The sequence below is a fragment of the Bufo gargarizans genome, chromosome 10, assembly GCF_014858855.1.
Source record: "Bufo gargarizans isolate SCDJY-AF-19 chromosome 10, ASM1485885v1, whole genome shotgun sequence".
NCBI classification, from domain to species: domain Eukaryota; kingdom Metazoa; phylum Chordata; class Amphibia; order Anura; family Bufonidae; genus Bufo; species Bufo gargarizans.
This window is the reverse complement of record NC_058089.1, coordinates 16,886,337-16,908,842: the sequence shown is the minus strand read 5'-3', so window position 1 is coordinate 16,908,842 and position 22,506 is coordinate 16,886,337. Positions and strand designations below refer to the sequence as shown.

Genomic DNA, 22,506 nt, shown 5'->3' with positions numbered 1-22,506 from the left:
ATGATCAGAAATGGTTACTAGTCTGTGCATTGATAGGATTGCGCTGGTTTCACACCGGAGTCTGTCTGCAGGAGCTCTGTACTGCCGGGGTCGCATAGCATCATAAATCAATATAATGCTATGTAACCCTTACAGTTCTGGAATGTATTGGATAACACTGACCGCATTAGGTCAGTGTTATCCAGTACATTCCAGACCTCTAAGGGTTACATAGCATCATAAATCAATATAATGCTATGCAACCCCGGCAGTGCTATGCAGACCAGGACAGCGAGTGTTAAAGCAGCACAGCCGGTGCTTATACTTGTTCTTACGGATCTCTGCCTTCTCCTTGTGACCCCATAAGGACCCAGTCCTATAAAACACACTAATAAATCTGCATACGGGTGACTCGCCTCGTGTTATCAGCCGTGGACTGTGCGGCCCTAGTTGAAATGTCTCCAGCAGCTCAGCGTCACAGCACAGACTCAACTTCAAAACTTGCCGGACTGCTGGAAGCGGGAGCACAAGCCACGCCCACCCTCTATGCCGGGTAATCTGAGGGGCGGAGCTTCACCCAGCAGACGTCTGCAGCGTGCGTCTGTCTGCTGGATGAAAGCCTTTTTTTTCTTAGAGGCAGAGCAGCGAGCGGAGGGTCTAGGCGCAAATGGCGACAAGACTACAAAGTCTTGTCGCCATTTAGCAGTTCTAAGTCGCATTGGCGACCATTTTGGTCGCCATCTGGAGCCCTGGGGTGTAATAGTTATACCCACATGGCAGGCACCCCAAAATCTAGTTGCGGGGAGGAGGGCAATCAGAGGACAGAGGGAGCATATCCCTCTCTCTAACCGCTCAGGCGCCGCCATTGACCGCAGCATTGGAGGGATTAAATAACCGGCATCTGGGTTCTCTTCTATCGTGGTCAACAGTTGTTGGCTGTGTGACACACCTGGCACCAGTTCAGCTCCTGAGCCTCCGCCACATTTCCCTTGCACTCTTAATCATGCACAGTGGATGTCCAAATGAGGGTAAAGGCAAAGGGCTTGAAAGATGTAGCATTTTAAGGCAACGTTCACATGTATGTGTCACAGTCCAGGCGCAGATTCCATCAAAAATGCATCATTTAGTAAAATGACGCACTCAATGTGGTGTGTGGGGCCACTATTATGTCAGTCTGATAGACCAGGTGTGAATGAAGCCTTATGCTAAGGCTACTTTCACACTTGCGGCAGAGTGATCCAGCAAAACGTATGCCAACTGATGGCATTTGTAAGACTGATCAGGATCCTGATCAGTCTGAAAAATGCCTGATCATTCAGAAAAATGCATTGAAATGCCAGATCCGTCTTTCCGGTGTCATCCGGCAAAACGGATCCGGCATTTATTTTTTTCACCTTTTTTTTCAGTCTGCACATGCGCAGACCAGAAGGACGGATCCGGCATTCCAGTATTTTGAATGCCGGATCCAGCACTAATACATCCCTATGGAAAAAAATGCCGGATCCGGCTTTCAGGCAATTCTTCAGGTTTTTTGGCTGGAGATAAAACCGTAGCATGCTGCGGTTTTATCTTTTGCCTGATCAGTCAAAATGACTGAACTGAAGACATCCTGAACGGATTGCTCTCCATCAAAATGCATAAGGATATAACTGATCAGTTCTTTTCCGATATTGAGCCCCTAGGACGGAATTCAATGCCGAAAAAGAAAAACGCAAGTACCCTAAGCACAGTAAAAATGAAAAAGCAGCGTTCCACAGCATATAGCATGCGGGTAATGTAAGCAGTGGCCATACTGAGCAGAGAACCGAGCTGAAGTGAATGACTCGCTGACCTGATGTTCATACTGATCCAGTTTTTCATGCAGCTCTTTGACCAGGGCCTCCTTTTCCTGCAGCGTTTTGGAGACTCTGTTCAGCTTCTCCAGCTTCCCGGTTACTTCCACAATAGTTTGCTCCTTTTCCACAATAGCATTTTCAAGAAATGCGTTCCTGTTCGTCAGGCTATAAAATATATATTGCAAGTTAGTGGCACACATACAAAAATGTCATACAAAATGCAATTGATTGTTATACTGCTGTATTAAAACATCTACTACCACCTTAAAAGTAGGAGGACACAATACCCTTTTAGTTGATCATTCAAGGTGGAAACGAGGTCATGGTTTTTTTCAGCCTCCTGACTCTGCTGCTGGCGAATCTGGGCCAACTGGGTCTGGAAGCGCTCGTTGTCACTCTGCAATAAAGGATAGTGGGAGTTTTCTCCATGAAACAGAAATGAAGGGATGGCATATCTGTGGAACTGTGAGAATCCACAATAAAAATATGTCCCAACATCCCATAAACCTGTCACCTCTGTGAGACAAAACCATACAGAGCTGTGAACTCGCGTGATAAAGAAGAATTAAGAACTCCAATCACATGTCTCACTTTAGTGTAATGGGACTAATGCAAGATTATACCTGATTCATCCACTTACTTAAAGGGGTTTTCTGGGATTGTTGAACTGGTGACCTGGTCCTCGGTATCTGATCGGTGGGGGTCCGACACCCGGGACTCCCACCGATCAGCTGTTTGAGAAGGCACTGGTGCTCACAATAGCGCCATGGACTTCTCGCAGATTACCAAGCATAGCACCGTCCATTTGATAGCGCTGTGTTTGGGATCGAAGCTCAACCCCATTCACTTCAACGGGGCTGAGCAGCTCCTAAGCCATGTGACTGAAGGCTACAGCGCTACTCAGAGCGCGGTGCCTTCGCAAACAGCAGATCATCGGGGCCCTGGACCCCACAGATCAGATACTGAGTCCTAGCCTGAGGATAGGTAATCAGTATCTGATTGGTGCCTTCTCAAACAGCAGATCACAGATCAGACACAGGACTAAGCACAACACCATTCAAGGGAATGGGGCCACACAGCCAAACTTTGATGGGGTCAAGTCTCTAAAGGAGCATTCAGCCCCTTCATTCCCAGTATCTGAAAGAGATGGCATATCCTAGCAGTAAGCAGTTTATGGCCCTTTAATAAGAATCTATTAGGACCTTTTTAAAGTCTATTGCATAACATTGCCATTTAGCATATGCCTCCTCCTGGGGAAAGGCCATATAAATCATGCCGCCATCTTGCATTCTGTTTTGCAGACAGATCCATTGGGATAATACTGGCAACACATAAATGCCAAGTTGTGGCCTCTTGCATGGAAAATGCCATGAAGCCTGAGCAAACTTCTTAACTTCTATTAAAGGGGCTGTTTTGGATTAGGAAATAGTGGGGTGCAGGCAGCGGTTGGCATAAACTAACAATAAGCAGTATTTACCCGTTGAATTGTCCACTGCTCCACCGTCGCCATTTCAAGTTTTCAGCAGGACACGGCTGCAGTGCTGACTCCACATTCCCAACGCGTGACCACTGCAGCCAATCACTTGTCTCAGAGGTAGGGCTCGTTCACACAACCGTATGGCTTTTTCAGTGTTTTGCGGGACGTTTTTAACATATCCGTATTTTTTTGTTTCAGTAGCGTTTCCGGTTTCGTTCCGTTTTTCCGTATGGCATATACAGTATACAGTAATTTCATAGAAAAAAATTGGGCTGGGCATAACATTTTCAATAGATGGGTCCGCAAAAACGGAACGGATATGGAAGACATAGGGAGTACATTCCGTACGTGTTCCGTTTTTTTTGCGGACCCATTGACTTGAATGGAGCCACGGAATGTGATTTGCGGGCAATAATAGGACATGTTCTATCTTTGAACGGAACGGAAAAAACGGAAACTGAATGCATACGGAGTACATTTAGTTTTTTTGGCGGAACCATTGAAATGAATGGTTCCGTACACGGAACGCAAAAAACGGCCCGTATACGGAACGCAAAAAACCTTTTCTGTGAACGAGCCCGTAAGCTGTTGAGGCCAGTGATTGGCAGCAGCTGCCAAACGTTGTCAAAGTCTCCTGAGCGCTAAATTATTAAAGACCAGCGATGGAGCAGCAGCAGCTAATCAAAAGGTAAGTAATGCTTATTTTGCTATTTTACGTCATCCTCTGCCTGTGCCCCACTTTCACGTAACTGGTGGAATTTTCCAGCTGCAGATTTTGATGCATAAATTTCAGCCCTATACACTAAAGGGGTTAAAATTGTGAAAATCTGCATTTTTGCAACATAATGAGCATGCAGTGGATTTGCAAATCCGTGGCATGCTCATTTTTGGCACAGAATATTTCCTGCTACATGTAGGTGGAGTTTTCGAGCCCCCATCCACATGTATTGTACTGTAATTTGCTGCTAGGTTGTATTCTAATGTGTTACTGGTTAGCGGCACCTCAAACGCAAAGGTAAAAGGGAGCAACGCAAACATGATAAGTGACGCAGCCACACCAAAGCAGTGTTAAGATCCTCGGGTTCACACCTCACACGCAAGTGACCTGCAACAAGCACCACACACCTGGGGAAAGGACGGCGTCTCTTCATCTACATCAAATGTTACCTGTGTTAAAAGGCTTGGTTACAAGAGCCATATAACGAAGCAGATGCAGAATCGTCATCTAGTGCTACATAATCACATCTTCTAAGAGACATGGACAATGACATTCATTCGGTGCTCAGTACGCAGTGATGTGGAGCAGGCCGATTAATACGCCAGGCTATCATGAATATGCAACATGCCCATTGTGTCCTGCAAACACCCATGTGCTCGGTGGAACTTGGAGGATAGGAAAGACCAACCTGTAAGGATTCAATGCGAAGCTGGAGCTGTAACCGGTCTTCCAGCTCCTGACATCGCTCTTCGAGGGTCATTATCTGCTCCTGCAGCTGATTTCTTTCCATCTCCAGCTCTTGCACAACCGCTCGTAATCCCAACCCTGTATGTTACACAAGATATCAGACAGATAGCCAAAATGCATAAAACACTATTGTAATCATATTTATTGGATTATATTGAACGTTATGGCAGACAGCAAGAGCTTTTGCAGAAAAAATTCCTTTAAACCAGCATTAGTGGGCTCATGAAAGAATGTGCAAGTATTAGACGGAGGTGAATAGTGTGAAAGAGAAGATAATAAACCAATGTAATCTAACAGGACAGTATCTTCCAGGTCCTGGATGAAGGTGGGGCACTGGATGCCGAATTTCTAAACTACTGGTTACCAGATCAAAGAAATTTCCTGCATTTTCTATTTTGCGTTGCAAGCCAACACGGAGACAAGCTTTGAGAAATAAATATAAACCAATTTATATTGTTTTTTTTTTTTTATAAATGAAAATTTGCAGCAATTTATTTTAAATTGTCAAGCTTTCTTAAAAGGGACACAAAATATATCTTAAAGGGTTTGTCTGGCCTTGGAACCGACAACCCTCCAGGGGTTCTAATCTGCGCCCCTGAACAAAAAAACTAACAAATAAACACTCACCTGTCTGCAGTCCTGCTGCTGCGCCTTTCCGGCCTCTTCTGGTACCTGCAGGACCATGGCACGGCTTAGTCCCGTGACCCCAGCGGCCAATCGCAAGCCTCAGCATTCACAGCGGGTTAAATGTTACACCGTGGCTCTGACATTCAAGCTGCTGTGACCACAGAGGCCTGCGATTTGCTGCAATGGTCATGGGACCGATACGCTTTCTGGTCCTGAATTGGCAGGCTGGACTGAGGACTGTTGAGTGTTTTGGGGTCTTTTTATTTTCAGGGGCACAGTTTAGGACTCCAGGGGTTGTCGGTTTCAAGGCCTTTACAATTCAAACCCCTTGTATAAAGAGGTGACTATGGGTACATGGAAGCTGGCTGGGGGGAGGCCGACTATAGACTAGGTGTAATTGGGCTGTGAGGCTAACTTCTGACGAGTGACAGCAATGGGGAGACTGCAATGAGCCAGTGAGCGCAGTTATGTGCAATGCAAAACTGGGTAGCTCCTGCTGGCCATACAACGTACCGTTACATACATGCTGGCAATTTACAGGATTGAACATCCATGTAATACATGGATGGGCCAAGTCCTGTCCGAGCAAAAGCCCCCCCATCTGCACCAACATTCTGCTCTGAATAGGACGGCTCCCCATGACTGCCATATGTCTATAGTGCATATAGACCAGGGCTGTCATGATGACACAACCCCTTAAAGAGGAACCGTCCCCTCTCCTGACATGTATGTTTTAGTAAATACTTGCTTTCCCCTATGTAATAACAATTCTGGAGCATCTATTTTTATGACTCTGTTAAACCATTCCTTTATCATTCCTGCTAAAGTTATAAATGAATTACTAGCAGTTTGCAGTGAGGGTCCAGACGGGTGTCACCAGTGGAGGGTGTGTCATGGCACAGTCTGATACTATCCAATCAGTGCTGCTGATGGCAGACTGTGCAGGGGCAGACTGTGCAGGGGCAGACTGTGCAGGGGCAGACTGTGCAGGGGCAGACTGTGCAGGGGCAGACTGTGCAGGGGGACCCCCCCCCCCCCCCCCCGCCAACTGCTAACACTCAGAAAGACTGCTAGTAATTCATTGATAACTTCCAGCAGGAATAATAGAGGAATGCCACATCATAAAGTCATAACAATAGATGCTCCAGAATTGTTATTACATGGGGAATGCAAGTAGCAGGGAACTACAACAGACGTGTCTGGTCCAATTTAAAGTAGCGTAAAACATAAAAGCTTCAACAAACATACAAAGACGGCATAATACCAAACGTGGCACAAAACCCAAGCGCCAAACTAGGCAGTTCATCCAGCTTGCACATGCCTCAAAATGAAAAAGAAACAAATAAATGATTAAAATAATCACAAAAAAAAAAAAAACGTTTAACGTGTTAGGAACCAACAAGTCAGCGCACACAAAAATAAAAACTGTGGCACAAAAAATTTAAATAAAATGTGATGCAGTGCATGCTCCACCCCTTGTCTGCCAGGCGGGTCAGAGAAGGGGTTAATAAACTGTCTAGTGGGGTCACACCTGAGTCTGAAGAACCGTATTCAGGCCACCAACCTCCCATGTTCTCGCCCTCGACTATTTCACCGCTTTCCGTAGTGAGGTTTTGGTCTTCAAAGCTCCTGCTTCCAAAGCTGAATTCATCCTGATCGAAATGTAAATTGGTAGATCAGGCTTGTGTAAATATAACGGTTGTTTGTCCCAGTATAAACCAGTAGAAAATGGAATAAGCCTGGTTTCACACAAGCGCTGATCTGTTCAGGCACGCTGTTCTGGTAGAGGAACAGCCTGCCAAAGCTCATCGCGCCCAGCATAACCTGGGGGAAGGGGGCCAGAGGACCTCCAGGCCCCACTGACTATAATGGGACCCGGCGCTGCAGTTTTTGTCCGGCCAAATCTCGTCAATGATGCCGAAACCCCGTATCGTCAATGGGCTCTGACAGGGAAAGGTACTGAAACAGCCTGAGGGATAATTTTAGCGCTAGTGTGAAACTAGCCTAAGGCTTAACGATGGTTCAAACGGTTATATTTGGGCATAACTGGATAAAAGCATGTTTACTCTATATGCAAATGAGCAGTTAAGTGCACTGAGGGCGGGCCCAAGCCACTCTGTGCCCCCTTGCTCCTCCTGCTTCCTCTGCCTGCCCCTCCCTTGTCTTCTTGATTGACAGGTCCAGGCAAGATTAAAATGCAGGATCATGGACCTGTCAATCAAAAAGGAAAAGGAAGGGCTGGCAGAAGAAGCATGAGGAGCCAAGGTGCTCACAGGAGCTTGGGTCCGCCCTTAGTGCACTTAACTGCTCATTTGTATATAGATTACTTTTTCTCTATGGTGAAATAAATGAATCACTAAGTGAAGGGTATTCAGCTGACCTAGCCCTGCAAGGGATTGTGCCTGGTGTATACCAGTAAATTTCCTGCAATGTCATGATGACACAAGCTCCCCATTAAGGCATATGGATGGCCATTCGGGAACCACTTCTATAAGCCAGAATGTACGGGCAGCTCCCATTCTGGTGCACTCGGGCCATCCTTTTATTACAAGGTCGGCCACCTTTTTCAATGGCCACCACGTAATACTACGTTTTCCCTCCAGCGGCCAAGGTAAAGGAAATGCTACTTCCCCAAAAGTGCAGAGAGTGGGACCAGAGGCCATCAGGTAATGTAGGACTTTAAAGAAGACCTCTCACCGCTCCTGACATGCCTGTTTTAATAGCTCCATGCATCCCCCATGTAATAGCAATTCTGGAAGCATCTATTCCTTACGGCTCTATGTTGTGCCGTTCCTTTATTATTTCTACTAGAAGTTATGAATGAATTGCTATTGGGGGGGGTGTACCTGCACAGTCTCACTCTATCCAATCTAGGGTTGTCTTGAGTATCGAAAATTCAATACCCAATCGATACTTTGATACCAGTATTGATTCGTTACCAGGATTATAATTTTTTCGATACTAGGCTGAGCAGCCCAGTATCTCCATCTTATCAAATCAATATCTAATCAAAAGGCTTTTTTGTGTTTTATTTTATTTCTGCGTGGTATCGAATGGTATCGACTATCGCAATACTTTTTTATGGTATCGAAATCGAATCCAAATTTTGGTATCGAGACAACCCTAATCCAATCAGTGCTGCCTTTCTTGGGTGTCCTCCTCTCATCCCCACGGTCTGTGATCACGTAACTGACATATACATGGACACTGCTCAGTGTATTCATACATAACTACTTCCCTTTAGGGCTCCAGGGCGGCCTGCAGACACAAGACTACATAAGCGTGTTTGGTCAGTCGTCCACTAACCTGTATTTTGGAGGACCCGCTGCTGCCTTTCCTCCGCGCCGTCCTCAGTTTCCCCTGTCCTCGAGCTGCGCTCAGCTCTTCCTCCAGTTCCACCTGCCCTGAGTCCATGGCTGGATCGGAGCAGCCAGGAAAGAACCAGTCATCCTCAATCAGTTTTGTGCCACAGGAAAGCAATTTACATCAAAGCTCCACCACATTTAACCTGTCACCCCCTCCCCCATCTACACACAAAAAAAAAAACACGCCAAAAGACTATGATTGACCAAACCGTTCCCGAAACCTGCATGGGGTTTGTGTTATGAAGTGTTACATCGTGCAGGTTAGCCGCCTCCGTCAATTTAAAGGGAGGCAAAATCAATACATATCATTATGCAGCGGAGTACATAAATGAAAGCAACTCGGTTTAGTGCAGAAAACAATATCTGTTAATTCTGAGGAAGTCACAAAAACGAGACACAATGCATCAAACCAGGGAAATTACTCATTAGCAATTGGATTCTATTGTGAGCGGTTTATAAATGGATCACGTAAAGTCACACAGAAGATGAGACACAACTTCAGAGCAGATAATTGTACACTTGTGAGCAGCACATTCCCATCGGTTTTGCCATCTGACATAATGCTCATTTCATCCAGTGATTGTTATCATGCAAAGAGAAGTGAAAGATAACGGATGAAGCAGAAGTGAGACCGCCTGACCGAGTCCAGAAGGGATCCTGCTGCCGACAACAAGGGCCTGTCCGGATATCAGGAACGAGGGGGTCTGGTCCCTGGTCATTGTAATTCCACTGTGTGCACAAATCAGTTCACAAAGCAGTGCCAATAAAGGCTTTGTCCACTTCTGAACAGGTTAAACAATCTATAGGAAAAGCGTCCTTTCTACGTGCATTACTTATCTTACATCCTGTATTATACTCCAGAGCTGCACTCACTATTCTGCTGGTGGAGTCACTGTGTACATACATTACTTATCCTGTACTGTATTATAGTCCAGAGGCGCAGTGCAGATTGGCAGTTTTAGAGTTGAAATCTCTCAGCATTTGATGCTTACAAAGCTGGAGTGTAATAAAGGATGTAATGTATGTACACAGTGACTCCACCAGCAGAATAGTGAGTGCAGCTCTGGAGTATAATACAGGATGTAACTCAGGATCAGTACAGGATAAATAATGTATGTACACAGTGACTCCACCAGCAGAATAGTGAGTGCAGCTCTGAAGTATAATACAGGCTGTAACTCAGGATCAGTACAGGATAAGTATTGTAATGTATGTACACAGTGACTGCACCAGCAGAATGGTGAGTGCAGCTCTGGAGTATAATACACGATGTAACTCAGGATCAGTATAGGATAAGTAACGTATGTACACAGTCATTCCCTCCACCAGCAGAATAGTGAGTGCAGCTCTGGAGTATAATACAGGATGTTAGTCAGGATCAGTACAGGATAAGTAATGTAATGTATGTACACAGTGACTGCACCAGCAGAATAGTGAGTGCAGCTCTGGAGTATAATACAGGATGTAACTCAGGATCAGTACAGGATAAGTAATGTAATGTATGTACACAGTGACTGCACCAGCAGAATAGGGAGTGCAGCTCCGGTGTATTAAACCCCCGCTGAACTCAGTTATCAGAAAAGTCTCACATTTGCTTTAACCAGAAGAAAGAATCAGTCGGCTTTTCAATCTCTATAAAAAGTCTAATTTAGTCCACAAGCTCCAGAGTTTGGTTTGATCAATTCTGAAACTAGTCACAGATGATACTGGAGATTCACTGCCAATTACTGACTCTCATATCAGCACATGTTTAAGTGCGCATGTCACCTATATGCAGCACAGAAAAGCCGTCTTGGAGGCTGAACGCAAAAAAAATCCAGCCCATTAATTAAATGGGAACCAATGAGGTCACCAAGAGATTTGTGTGCTATAGTCTGACATTGGACACACCCTTTAAATCAGGATGGACCTGAAATTGTGCAAGAATCAGTGTCTTAATATATCTTTTATAGTGAACAGAGCTCAAAATCCCCAACACAGTCAGAGTTAAATGATAAAACTCTGTCCGCCTGCAGCAGCCACTAGGGGGAGCTTTGGAGTTCACTGCATATACTTGTACATAGGTTAAAAAAAAATATAAACTATAAATATATATATATATATATATATATATATATATATATATATATATATATATATATAAAAAAAAAAAAAAGCTCTTCAGCTCCCCCCAGTGGCGACTTCTGAATTCAGCATTTCAACACTATCTCTGCACAGGATTTGGAGCTCTGTATCCGAAAAACTAAGTTTTAACCCCCTATAAAGATATATTAAATTATCAGCACAGAATTTTGGACCTGAAAATGACACGATAATGAAAGGTGGATAATAAAATTAACGTTAAAGAGTATTTTTTTTCAAATCCCAGAGGTGCCCATTAACCCACCTTTACTTGGCTACAGAAGAAAGGTTCCAATATACAATCCGACTCGAAGTTATGTGTATTGGCTCTGGAAACCAGTAGATGACACCGCTCTCTTTGGAAACCCTACACCTGCCGAGACACGTCTGAACACCAGGCTTCCAGTCTGGTCTTCGGACGGACACTTCACTTCCATAGTCCAGGGTGGGGGAGGTGCTGTGGACAGGACCTGATCTATTCGCCTCCTTGGCACATGCACAGATGAGGAGCCTTCAGAAGTTTACGCATGCGCCAGGGAGACGACTAATTCTGGTCCCAACCAAAGGACCTCCCCCATTCCTGGGCTGTGGAAGTGACTTGCCCGTCCATAGACCAGACAGGAAACCTGGCATTATGACTGATGGATGTGACGTCAACGGATGACGAATTTCCGAAGAAAGACGCTTCATGTGTTTGAATTCCAGAGAGGCCAATCCATCCCGCTTTGAGACAGTAAGTATATTGGAAACGTGCTGCAGGCAAGTTAGGATTAATTAAGGTGGATCCGGAAAATCACTTTAAATCTGTCCTCCTCGGAACTGCCGATAGGCTGTTGGAAGGGGCCGCGAGGAGAGCGAAGCAGCCTATTCCTCCTCCTGTGATGTCACGTGACATTTCTGCATCTCATTTCCATTCAAGTGAATGGGACTGAGCTGCAATACCAAGCACAGCCACTATACAATGCACGGAGCTGTGCTTGATATACTGTGAGGAGGGTGCGGGGTCTGGACAGATTTCCTGGGATGCTCAACCAGCGGCCCTTCAGCTGTTGTAAAACTACAACTCTCAACATGCCCTGCTGTAGGCTGTCCGGGCAAGCTGGGACTTGTAGTTTTGCATCAGCTAAAGGACCGCAGGTTAGGCATCCTTGCTCTAAGGCAGGGATCGGCAACCGTTGGTACTCCAGCTGCTGTGAAGCTACAACTCTCATCATGCCCTGCTGTAGGCCAATAGCTGTAGGCTGTCAGGGCATGCAGGGACTTGTAGTTTTGCATCAGCTGAAAGCCAAGGCATCCTTGCTCTAAGGCAGGGATCAGCAACCTTCGGCACTCCAGCTTCTGTGAAACTACAACTCCCAGCATGCACATATTCTTGACTGTTCTTGTAACTCCTACAGAAGTGAAAGGAGGATTCTGGGAGTTGTAGTTTCAGGACAGCTGGAGTGTCAGGGGGTGCTGATCCCTGCTCTAAGGTATGGTGACATCATTGGGAATATTATCCGAAATTTGCTCATTCCATGAAAAGCCAGCCTGCACTTTCATAAGATTAGCAGACAATCAAGCACAGACAAGGAGGGTGAGTTGGTTAAATCAGAACTAAGGCAAAAAAAATGAAATCAAAAAGTATAAAACTGGTTATGATGTTAAAAAAAAGAAATAAATATGGAAACCAGACTGAAAACTAAACACAGCTAGCGCCATACTGCTGACTGTTTCCACCACCAGATAAGGCTCAGGGTGGAACGAGACAGCAGTACGGCTCTAACCGACACAGAGGAACCTGCATGCACAAAACTGATGGGAAACTATGTTCTTGGTGGCTGATCAAATCACAGTGTGAGGTGGAGGAGTGAAGGGAAGGAGTGCTGAGCGCTGGAGCTCATTGTACGGTGGAGAAAAAACAAAGAAAGAACATGGAGTGATGCTCAGCCCACACTGGAAAAGCAACAAGCCTGCACTGAGCTCTCTCTACAGACAAGGGGTATCATAGTGAGGGGGTTTATTAGACAGTCCTCAGCTAGATTCAGTTTGGGGAGAGCTGACGACGTGGACCCCAAGTGGGAAAAATTAAAAGGGATACACTGATAGCGTATGGCTAGTATATGCCATTAATGTCAAATAGGTGCAAGTCCCACCTCTGGGACCTGCTTCCATCTGCAGAACAGGACCCCAAAAATAAACAGAGAGCCCACTGTGCATGCACGGCCACCCTCTGTTCACTGTTATGGGAGATCCAAAAAGAGCTGGCAGTCCCATAGCGGTGAATGGAGAGGTGGCTGCACTTGCACAGTGTGCTCTCCATTCACCACTATGGGAATTACTAAAAAGGACAAGTAATTTTTTGAACTCGCATAGCGATGACTGGAGAGTACATTGTGCATGTGCGGTGTGCTCTCCTTTTTTTTCAGCCCCCTGTTATCTAGATAGGAGGTGGGATCCACACCTGACATTGATGGCATACCCTAGCGATATGTCCCAGATGGGCCAACCCCTTTAAGGCATTATTACACAACCGAAATGTGATCTAAATGGGTCCAGGACGGCCTATCCTTAAAGGGGTTATTCACTCCTTTACAAGTGATCGCTTACTATCTGACTGGTAGGGGTCTGACCCCATAAACCCCTGCCCTATCAGCTGTTCTGCAGCAGCTTTACATACATAGCTCGTGCTACTGCAGCGCTGCTTCCACCGAAGTGCAAGCCAGAGCTACTGCAGAAAGGAAGAGCTGTGGGGTGTCGGACCCCCGCCAATCAGATAGTGATGGTTTATCCTTAGAGTAGGCCATCAACTGTAAGAGAGTGGACTACTCCTTTAAGATAGACCATTAATACCAGTGCAATGGGGTTGTAACTCAAGGCGCTCCCACCGAACAGCTGATGAAAAGGTTGTAAGGGGTGGGAGAAGCCATCTTTCCCCCGGTGGACGGATGTTGCCTATATTAGTGATATGAGTGGTGCTGCATCCATTCCCAGCCCTTACAACCCCTTATGAGTGGGGTTGCAGGGGGTGATCGGGACTCCAGTGTGTCCTCTCTCTTAGGGTCCATTCACACGTCAGTAGTGTATTGCGGATCCGATTTGTTCCGCAGATCCGGGCCCATTCTACGGACGTGTGAATGGACCCTTATTACATGGGCTGTGCTTAGTAAATGCAGCCCAGTCCTGTTTATGGGACCAAGATGCAATATCATGCACAGCCACTAGAAAACGTATTAATGGGTGACTAAACCTGCCCCCTTCTCAGTGGCCTTCAGCTCTAGCTCATAGGGGTCCCGTATGAAAAACCCTTTACAACACTCATAGGTCCTATTGCAGATACTTTTAGAGATGGGGTTGCCTTCCTGACACAATCCCATTACATGGCACTCACTGAAAATAAGGATTCACTAGTGTCGCTCTTTCTAGTGGCTCCCAAGTGTAAAATTCTCCTCCTATCGCCACTGAAGATTTTCTTAAGCGAGAGATTACGAATTACCAAGGAGGGTGTAATAATCCCCATATAACCGGTTTGGTGGATGTTACTGTGAATAGTGAATACCGCCCACCGATTAGACCTTTAATGTGCAGTCCCGACCACCAAAGAATTATGATAATAATTGGTGCGTTAAAATTGGACAAAATTTTCAGGAAAAATCAAAGCCAAATCCCATTTTGCAGCAGCAAACATGGAAATGATCAAAATAAAGCGGTTGGTACAAGAGCAAAAAGTGATTGTCACTCACACTCTCATAGTAACAAGATTAGAGAAGAGTCGGGTTGTCCAGCAGGAAAAAAATACGGTAATCATTTCCATGGTGTTAAACCACTGGAGATACTAATGGACTTTGTTCAAAGGTCCAGGTCCCCGGTCTTGGCGCTTCCACGTCCAGCTTAGTCTCGGCACCGGAGAGCGTTTCCATTCACTGGTGCTGTGTGTGCGGGGGGCTGGCTCCTTGGATCATTTCAATCTTCTCCATCATGGCCGATGCACAGACGGAAAAATAGGGCCTGGCTAAGCTTCTGAAATGAGCCCCCCCACAAGGATATCCCTGACACAGGAGGGAGTTAGAAGGCGCTCTCCTGTGTCGAGACCAAGCTAGAAGCAGAGGTGTCGAAGCTGACCGTGGAAGACTGGTGGACCATTAAGCAATAAAGTATATAAAGTCTAATCTTTTTACATTTTAGACACCTTGGCTGTTATATTTTCCTTCTGGATAACCCCTTTAATAGTTTCAGGAGGAGGCGTGGTGGGCAACCAGGGCATCTCATTGCAATGAGTACCTTTAAGAGACACAGAAGAAAACGTGTCCCTGAAAAGCATACCAAGCCAAATAGAACTTGGTGAAACCTGGATCAATTTGGAGACCACAGCTGCCCAAACACTTGTATCCACCATGTTGTTTTTAGGCTCAAAATGTTGATTCAATTTATAATACATCTTTAGAGGGGTTGGAGCTCCACCGTTCTGATACAGAGCTCCAAATCACCTGCACAGACCTGTTAAATGACAGGATTGTTTTTGCCTGCAGCCACCACTAGGGGGAGCTTAATGCATACAGGTTTATTAGTATCAAGCTCAACATATGTATTGTATGCTGGAAGCTGATAAGCGCCCCCTAGCTTTCATTTAACACTATGCAATTAATCAGCACTTAATTTTAGACGTATTTAGATTTAAAGGCAAATTGATATTCAAGGGCGCTCACTCACTTTGTACATCAGCAAGTTAATCCTTCACAGCTACTTGTGGATGGCTGACTCATTTTAAACTTGATACCCAACACCAAGCTAACCCTAGATAATAGACAGTCGGGGGCACTGTGCCAGACACTGCACCTAGACAATGACAGTTTATCTGGTGATGGTAATAGGAGAAATTACCTTCTCTCTCCTCTTCTATTTGCGCCATCCTCAAGACCATAACCGATGTGTCTTCTCTCTCCTGATCCGGGGTCATGTCCATCTCCTGGCTCATCTCATTCCATTCCAGGAGAGGGTTCTGCAGCTCGTCCATGCTTCCGGACTCACTGGTCTGAAACCATTGCACAAAGGTCATGTGTAGAGAGCAATCGACAAGGCATCATAAAATCATGACATGAACTGTTCAGTAATGGTTTGTTAGACAGATGCTCCCTGTATCCTGCATCCTTGAACTCGCCAGGAACCTCTAACTGAATCCATGAAGTATGTCTGCAGTCCACTCTGTTTTACATGCAAACATGCAGGACTAGCCTGATGAAGGAGGTGCTCCGACTCCAAGGCCTCTTTCACACAAGCGTGCCACTTGCGGGAATCACGGTCCGTGTGAAAGAGGGATCGTGCGGTCTAGAATACAGAAGCGCATGGCAACATCATGACTGATAATGCTGTGTGCCTCGGTCTGACCTTTCTGTAGTGCAATCATACTGACATAAAGCTGTCAGTATGATTCCGTTACAGAAAGGTCACGCAGAGGCACACAGCATTATCAATCATGATATTGCCATGCGCATCTGGATTCTAGACCGCATGATCCCTCTCTCACACGGACCGCGATTCCCGCAAGTGGCATGCATGTATTTTAAATAAGGAGAGGAGAATGGCCCACTGCCGGACATCTCCGGTGGAGGCATATCTCCCTTGAAAATAAGATCAGGCAAGTTACAATCCAACCGTCCAAGTCTTTTCCCTGATATTGAGGACACCCCCATACACATCAGATACATAGCTGGTCCTGCCAGAATTAGCAGGTTCGGCCAGCGTTCATCTAATGTGTATTGGCCTAATAATGCTGTGAGTGTTCCATCGGTATTTGCAATGCTTTGGCTGATCTAATAATTTTTGCAGCTTACGCTTTTAACCATTTACTGTGACTCCCAAACAGAGCTCGCTACCCAGCCCTGGTGTAGAGCTTCACATCTAACTCGATGGTATCAGCACATAACACAGTGCAGAAATAGTGGAGAGGAGTGTGTGTGCAGCTCACCTGCGAGTCTGCTCTCTTAGCAACCTGTTCCAGATCCGCCTGCAGTATCCTTTGCTGCTCTTCATACACGACAAGCTTGGTCAGCAGTTGTTCTAACAAAAAAAAAAAAAAAATTATAAAATAAATTTGCCAAGCTTAGACAAAGTGAAGATACACTTTCAAGATAATTAACCCCTTCACTGCCAAGGTCATATGCAAAATTACCTTAAATGCCTGCAGCACCTAGAATCTAAGGGCTAGAGAGAAGGTATCTAATTCTAACTAAGAATCTGAACTTTCAAATGACATCAACATTCTAGGTTCAATATTTGGAAATTAAAGGGGTTTTCCGGGTTTTTAGATATCAGTTCAGTGGGGGTCACTAATTAAAGGGGTTTTCCGAGTTACATAGTTATACGATTAAAAAAAGACATAAGTCCATCAAGTTCAGAGTTTATAGGTATCAGATCAGTGGAGGTCCAACACCCAGCACACCACTGATCAGCTGTTCACGGCTTCCACTGACCCCAAACTAAAACAGAGAACAGAGGCAGAAGCACAGCTCTGTTCTCTGTGTAGTGGTGCGTGGAGTTTTTATTCACATGTAGGGGAGCTAAACTGCAGAAACCCGGCACGGACACTACACAGAGAATGGAGCTGTGCTTCCGGCTCCCTTCTCTGTGGTAGTTCCAGTGGGGCGGCCTCTGCAATCAGCTTATCTGTGACGGCTGTCAGCGGTTACCATCGATCTGATATTGATGACCTATCCTTAGGATAAGCCACCAGTATCTATACCTTAGAAAAACCCCTTCAACGAGGATATGTGCTCTCTGATTGACAGTGACATGATAAGCAGTTACACTCCCCTAAAATTACTCTAATACGCACTTTGTATCACAAGTGTCTCTTTGGGTCAAACTTGTAGCCACAAATATGAACTGTTCATTTTCTTTATTTTATTTTTTTCCCCCTACAAAACCTTACTCTCTGATGCAATGTTGCAGGAATAAGCCCAGGATTGTAAAGTGCTGGGCGCCATATTGAGGATGGGCCAGGTGACTACTTTCAGAAAATATATGGGTATGGAGCTATAATAGGATAGGGTTTTATTTATATTATCACCTACATATGCCCACAATAATTACAGTATGGACCCTTATTCATAAATATATAGTCAACAACAGAACAGACAGGTCCAGAATAAAAGTATGACATCATTGATTAATCCATAGTAACACAAAATACAAATATATAAAATAAATCAGTATTGCTTTAAAATATTTGTTTCTCTCTAATATTTGTCAGCAATACAGATTTTTATATATTTGTATTTTGTCTTACTATACTTTTATTCTGGACCTGTTTAGGGTATTATTTATGTTTGTTAAAAGTAAAAACTTGAAAGGGTTTCATCCGGCCGGACTCTGTTTACTCGGGTGCAGTGGTGATGTCACATCAACAACACGCGACCGCTTCAGCCAATCGCTGGCATAGTCGGGTGCACCGCTGAAGCGAGTGATTGGCTGCAGCGGTCAAATTTTGCCAATGTGACGTCACTAAGCAGATTGAGAACTGAAGCGGTGGAGCAGGATCTTTCAGGCACCACTTCATTAGTGCAGGCGGATCCTGAGGGTTGCCCGGTTTCCTTCTGAAAACTGGACAACCCCTATAAGCACTGCCTTTTCGCAAGGAATGGGGAAACATAGCCCCATCCAAAAAGTTTTTGGGGAGGGGAATGTGTGCAGCAGGTCTGTGGGTTCTGCAGAATTACAATATCTCTTGCTGGATGACATCAGAGAATGATGTTTTAGCTTCAGCCACAATTCATCAACTCCTTTGATTCAGTATCCTGACAACTCTAGAGGGGTATATGAGAGGATTGGACATGACTAGGGGATGCATGCTGTACTGATTACACAATGGCGTTCCCGTATCAAATCTATTACAAAGAAGCAGCCAAAAGTAATCAGAGTTGTTTCCATTTTCCTAAACTGCATTACAAGGATGAATGGGTTGCTGTGGACAACAAGGTGACTTTCTTCAGAGGTGGTTTTGATACAAGAGGCCACATAAACCTTCAGCAAACCTAAGACAAATACATGACATTGTCACAATGACTTTTACCATTAAATGACTGCAAATCTGCGACAGATTCCAGCTTCATCTCCAGAGCCTTCTTCTCCTCTTCCAGGGCATAGACGCGCACGGTTAAGGCAGACAGCTCCTGGTTCTTTGTTTCAGACTATGAAAGAAAACAATGCAAAACAAGGAAAGAAGATGTAAGCGGATGCGCTGATCTCCAGGAAGTAATGTGAGACGGAGGATGGAGATTAGAGGACAGTCGTTATGTACAGAACCAGGCACAAGTGAGAGAAGAAATGTAGACAGGCCATAAGATAGCGGTACTTGTACAATTTTTAGTTCTTCTTCCAGCTGCCTGATTTTAGATTTTGACCATGCCTTCATTTTAAGGAATTTGGCTTCGGATTTACTTGCCTCTTCGGTTTTCAACTTCACTTCATCTAAAGGGGGGAAAAAAATTGCATTATAAGCAATAATGTGAACAGTATGTGCAAGCAATAAAGGCTTTCCCATACAGAACATTTAGCACCATGGATGGGTAATGTGTATGTCTGACCCCCCGCTCCATTCGCTTCTATGAGGTCGCCGGAGATAGTGGAGCACTGTACTCTGCAGGCTCATAGGCAGTGAATGGAGCAGTGGTCATCCAGGGGCACTACTGCACTGTTCACACTGGTGGGACCCCAGTTCTCGGGATTGCTGAGGGTCTGCGTGCTGGGACCGGTGATAAATGGTTTTTTTTATGGGAAAACCCAGTAGAGTTGTATTTTACTTGAATATAAGATGGCAGCTGGGTAATGGCTCTATAGGCCCTAAGCACCATATAAAAAGTAATACGGTAGGTGAAATAGACTTGCTGTAAAATTCTGCCTAGAAAGCTGTACCTAGGTAACACGGGATAGAAGGAAAAAAAAAATATAGAGGCTTGACAGCAGAAAAAGACCACATGGTCCAACTAGTCTGCCTTTATAGGGAATACATATTAGATTGGTGGGAGTTCTACTGCTGGGACCCACACTGATGACGAGAACGGGGACCCTGTATCCTGTCGAGACCCCCCACAATGAATGGAATGGCTGGTTGGGCATACACTCTCCATTTTTTTCTATGAGATTTATGGAAATAGCCGATTACAGCACACGGCTATCTCCGCAACTCCCAAAGAAATGAATGGAGTGACCGCACGCATGCCCAACCAGCCGCTCCAATCTAACAGTTATCCCCTATAAGGGCAGACTAGGTGGACCATGCGGTCTTTTTCTGCTGTCAATGCTCTGCTTCTCCTTCTATCCTGTGGAACCCCTTGGAACATAAATATGCATTAAAGCACAAGGTATTGAGCCCCGAGAACCACAGAGGACAATGACTCACACCAGACAATCAGGTCATTTTCCAACACGTTACTAGTCTTGTCACATTCAATATTACCTGGATTTCAGGACCATCGGGGGCCAGATTGGAGGAATTTCACAGTATTTCAGAAGGATGACAAAGCGTAACACTAAGTTTACTCTGTTACCTTGTAATTTCATAACCGCAGAGTCTGTAGTTGTGGCAGATGTGTCCCTGACGTCTCCTGGGCTCGCCAGGCCTTGAAGCTGGCTCTGAAGCTGTTGTATAGTCTGAAATTTCTCCTGCATCTCCCCCTTGTGTTTCTCTTTCGTTTCCTGCATGGCTGCGCTATGCCGGAGAGAGAGCGATCGCATTTCGGTCTCATGTTTCTCCATCATGTCTTTAAGCTGTGCTCTCATTACATGCTTCTCCGCATCCAGCTTAGAATGCAAATTCTGTTTCTCAGACTGGAGAAGCCTGCATTTCTCTGCCATTTCCTGCAATAAGAGTTAAGTGGGTTGTCTGACTTATTCAAAAAGTTCCCCAATGCCATTAAATATGCTAAAATTAAGAAGATCCCAAAAGCATCACTTAACCCCCCTCTGTTTCCAGTGCAGCCGCTCTGGCCCTCACCATTAATCTGTATTTAGATGGGAGCATTGTCGACGTAGCTGTCTACCCAACATTATCGCTGCTGTCAAATTACTGGCCTCAGCAGTCTTGTGCTATATACCATGGAGGACAATGACTGGCTGCAGCGGTCTTGTGGGGTGGATATCATGTCATCACTGCAGTCCTGCTAACAGTGGGGAGAACTGGATCTGCAAAGCTGAAAAGCGCAGAGCATTACCTGGTGAGTGTAGGAGCTATTTGCTGCTTTTAGGACATTTAGGGGAACTGGGGGTGGGTGAATGACCCCTCAAAAAAAAACTCTACACAGAAAACTACATACCCATAAGTAACTATAAGTCCTTCTACATTTGCATTTTTATTTGTCTACTGTATAATTAAAAGAAGAAAAAAATAAATAAAATCAGGCCTAGCTCACATAGCGTTTTGTCAGTGTTTAATCAGTGATTTCCATCAGTGATTGTGAGCCAAAACCAGGGTCAAAAACACAGAACAGAAGCAGAGCTTTCCATTATGCCTTACAGGGGTTGTCTAACTTTAGCAAGTGGTATTTATTATGTAGAGAAAATTAGTACAAGGCACTTACTAATGTATTGTGATTCTCCATATTGCCTCCTTTGCTGGCTGGATTCATTTTTTCAGCACATTATACACGGCTTGTTTACAGGGGTTACGACCACCTTGCAATTCAGCAGCGGTGGCCGTGCTTGCACACTATAGAAAAAAAAGCACCAGTGAGCTCCCATGGTCCAGGCCACCAGAGAAGCTGGCACTTTTTCCTATATAGTGTGCAAGCACGACCACCACTAAAGGATTACAGGGCGGTCGTAACCATGGAAACAAGCAGCATGAAATGTGATGGAGAAAATGAATCCAGCCAGGAAAGGAGGCAATATGGACAATTATAATACATAAGGAAGTGCCTTATTATTAACTTTCTCTACATGATAATTACCACTTGCTGAAGTGACACAACCCCTTTAAACTCTTAGCTTTGGCTCACAATCCCTGATAGAAATCAATGTCCAAAACACTGACATGTGAACTAGGTCTTAGAGGCCATTCACACGGCCAGATTTTCTGCTGGTAAAGCACGCTGATTGACAATATGCTGATCAGCTCTCGTTTAGCTCCATTTACATGGAACAATGATCGTGCTGCATAGGGAAAATTGTGGTTTCTTTGCATAGCTTTATAGTAATGATTTTAACGCCTACTTAAACTACATGAGGGTTTGCTTGCTTGATTGTTCATTGATTGATGACAATGACCAGGTTCAAAGTGTAATCGGTCCTCTGATCATCAGCCGGTGAAAAATGGTACTCAAAGGGGTTGTGCCAAGATAGAAGTTTCTCCCCTACCTCCATCGATCTTGAAAACGGAGGTCCCATGTCCCCTGTATGAAGCGTCAAATCGAGCATGTCTGCTGCTACCCCATTCATGCTCAGTGGCAGCTGGAAATACACATGCTTGACTTCCCACTTCATTTGCATAGGGGCACAGGACCCCAGCTTTTATAAAGGGTGTGAGTTCCAGCAGTTGGACCCCCCACTGACTGGACAGTGCGAAAAGGAATACATTTCTATCTTGGCACTTTAAGTAACTTTTACAAATAGTCTTAAAAATCTCCTACCGTTACAGCTGCTATAAAGATGTCAATAGCTTAAGCC

At 45.0% G+C, this 22,506-nt stretch overlaps 1 protein-coding gene across 1 annotated transcript in view; it reads right to left on the bottom strand.

Annotated features, from left to right (window-relative positions):
- Window positions 1-22,506, bottom strand: part of LOC122920785 (golgin subfamily B member 1-like) — a 69,971-nt gene that overhangs the window by 30,349 nt on the left and 17,116 nt on the right. The window contains 11 exon segments of the mRNA XM_044270513.1: window positions 1,811-1,979; window positions 2,102-2,211; window positions 4,417-4,458; window positions 4,698-4,834; window positions 6,915-7,035; window positions 8,690-8,799; window positions 15,730-15,880; window positions 16,814-16,905; window positions 18,917-19,034; window positions 19,205-19,314; window positions 20,394-20,703. Of these exon segments, the coding sequence (XP_044126448.1) occupies window positions 1,811-1,979; window positions 2,102-2,211; window positions 4,417-4,458; window positions 4,698-4,834; window positions 6,915-7,035; window positions 8,690-8,799; window positions 15,730-15,880; window positions 16,814-16,905; window positions 18,917-19,034; window positions 19,205-19,314; window positions 20,394-20,703 (1,470 nt within the window).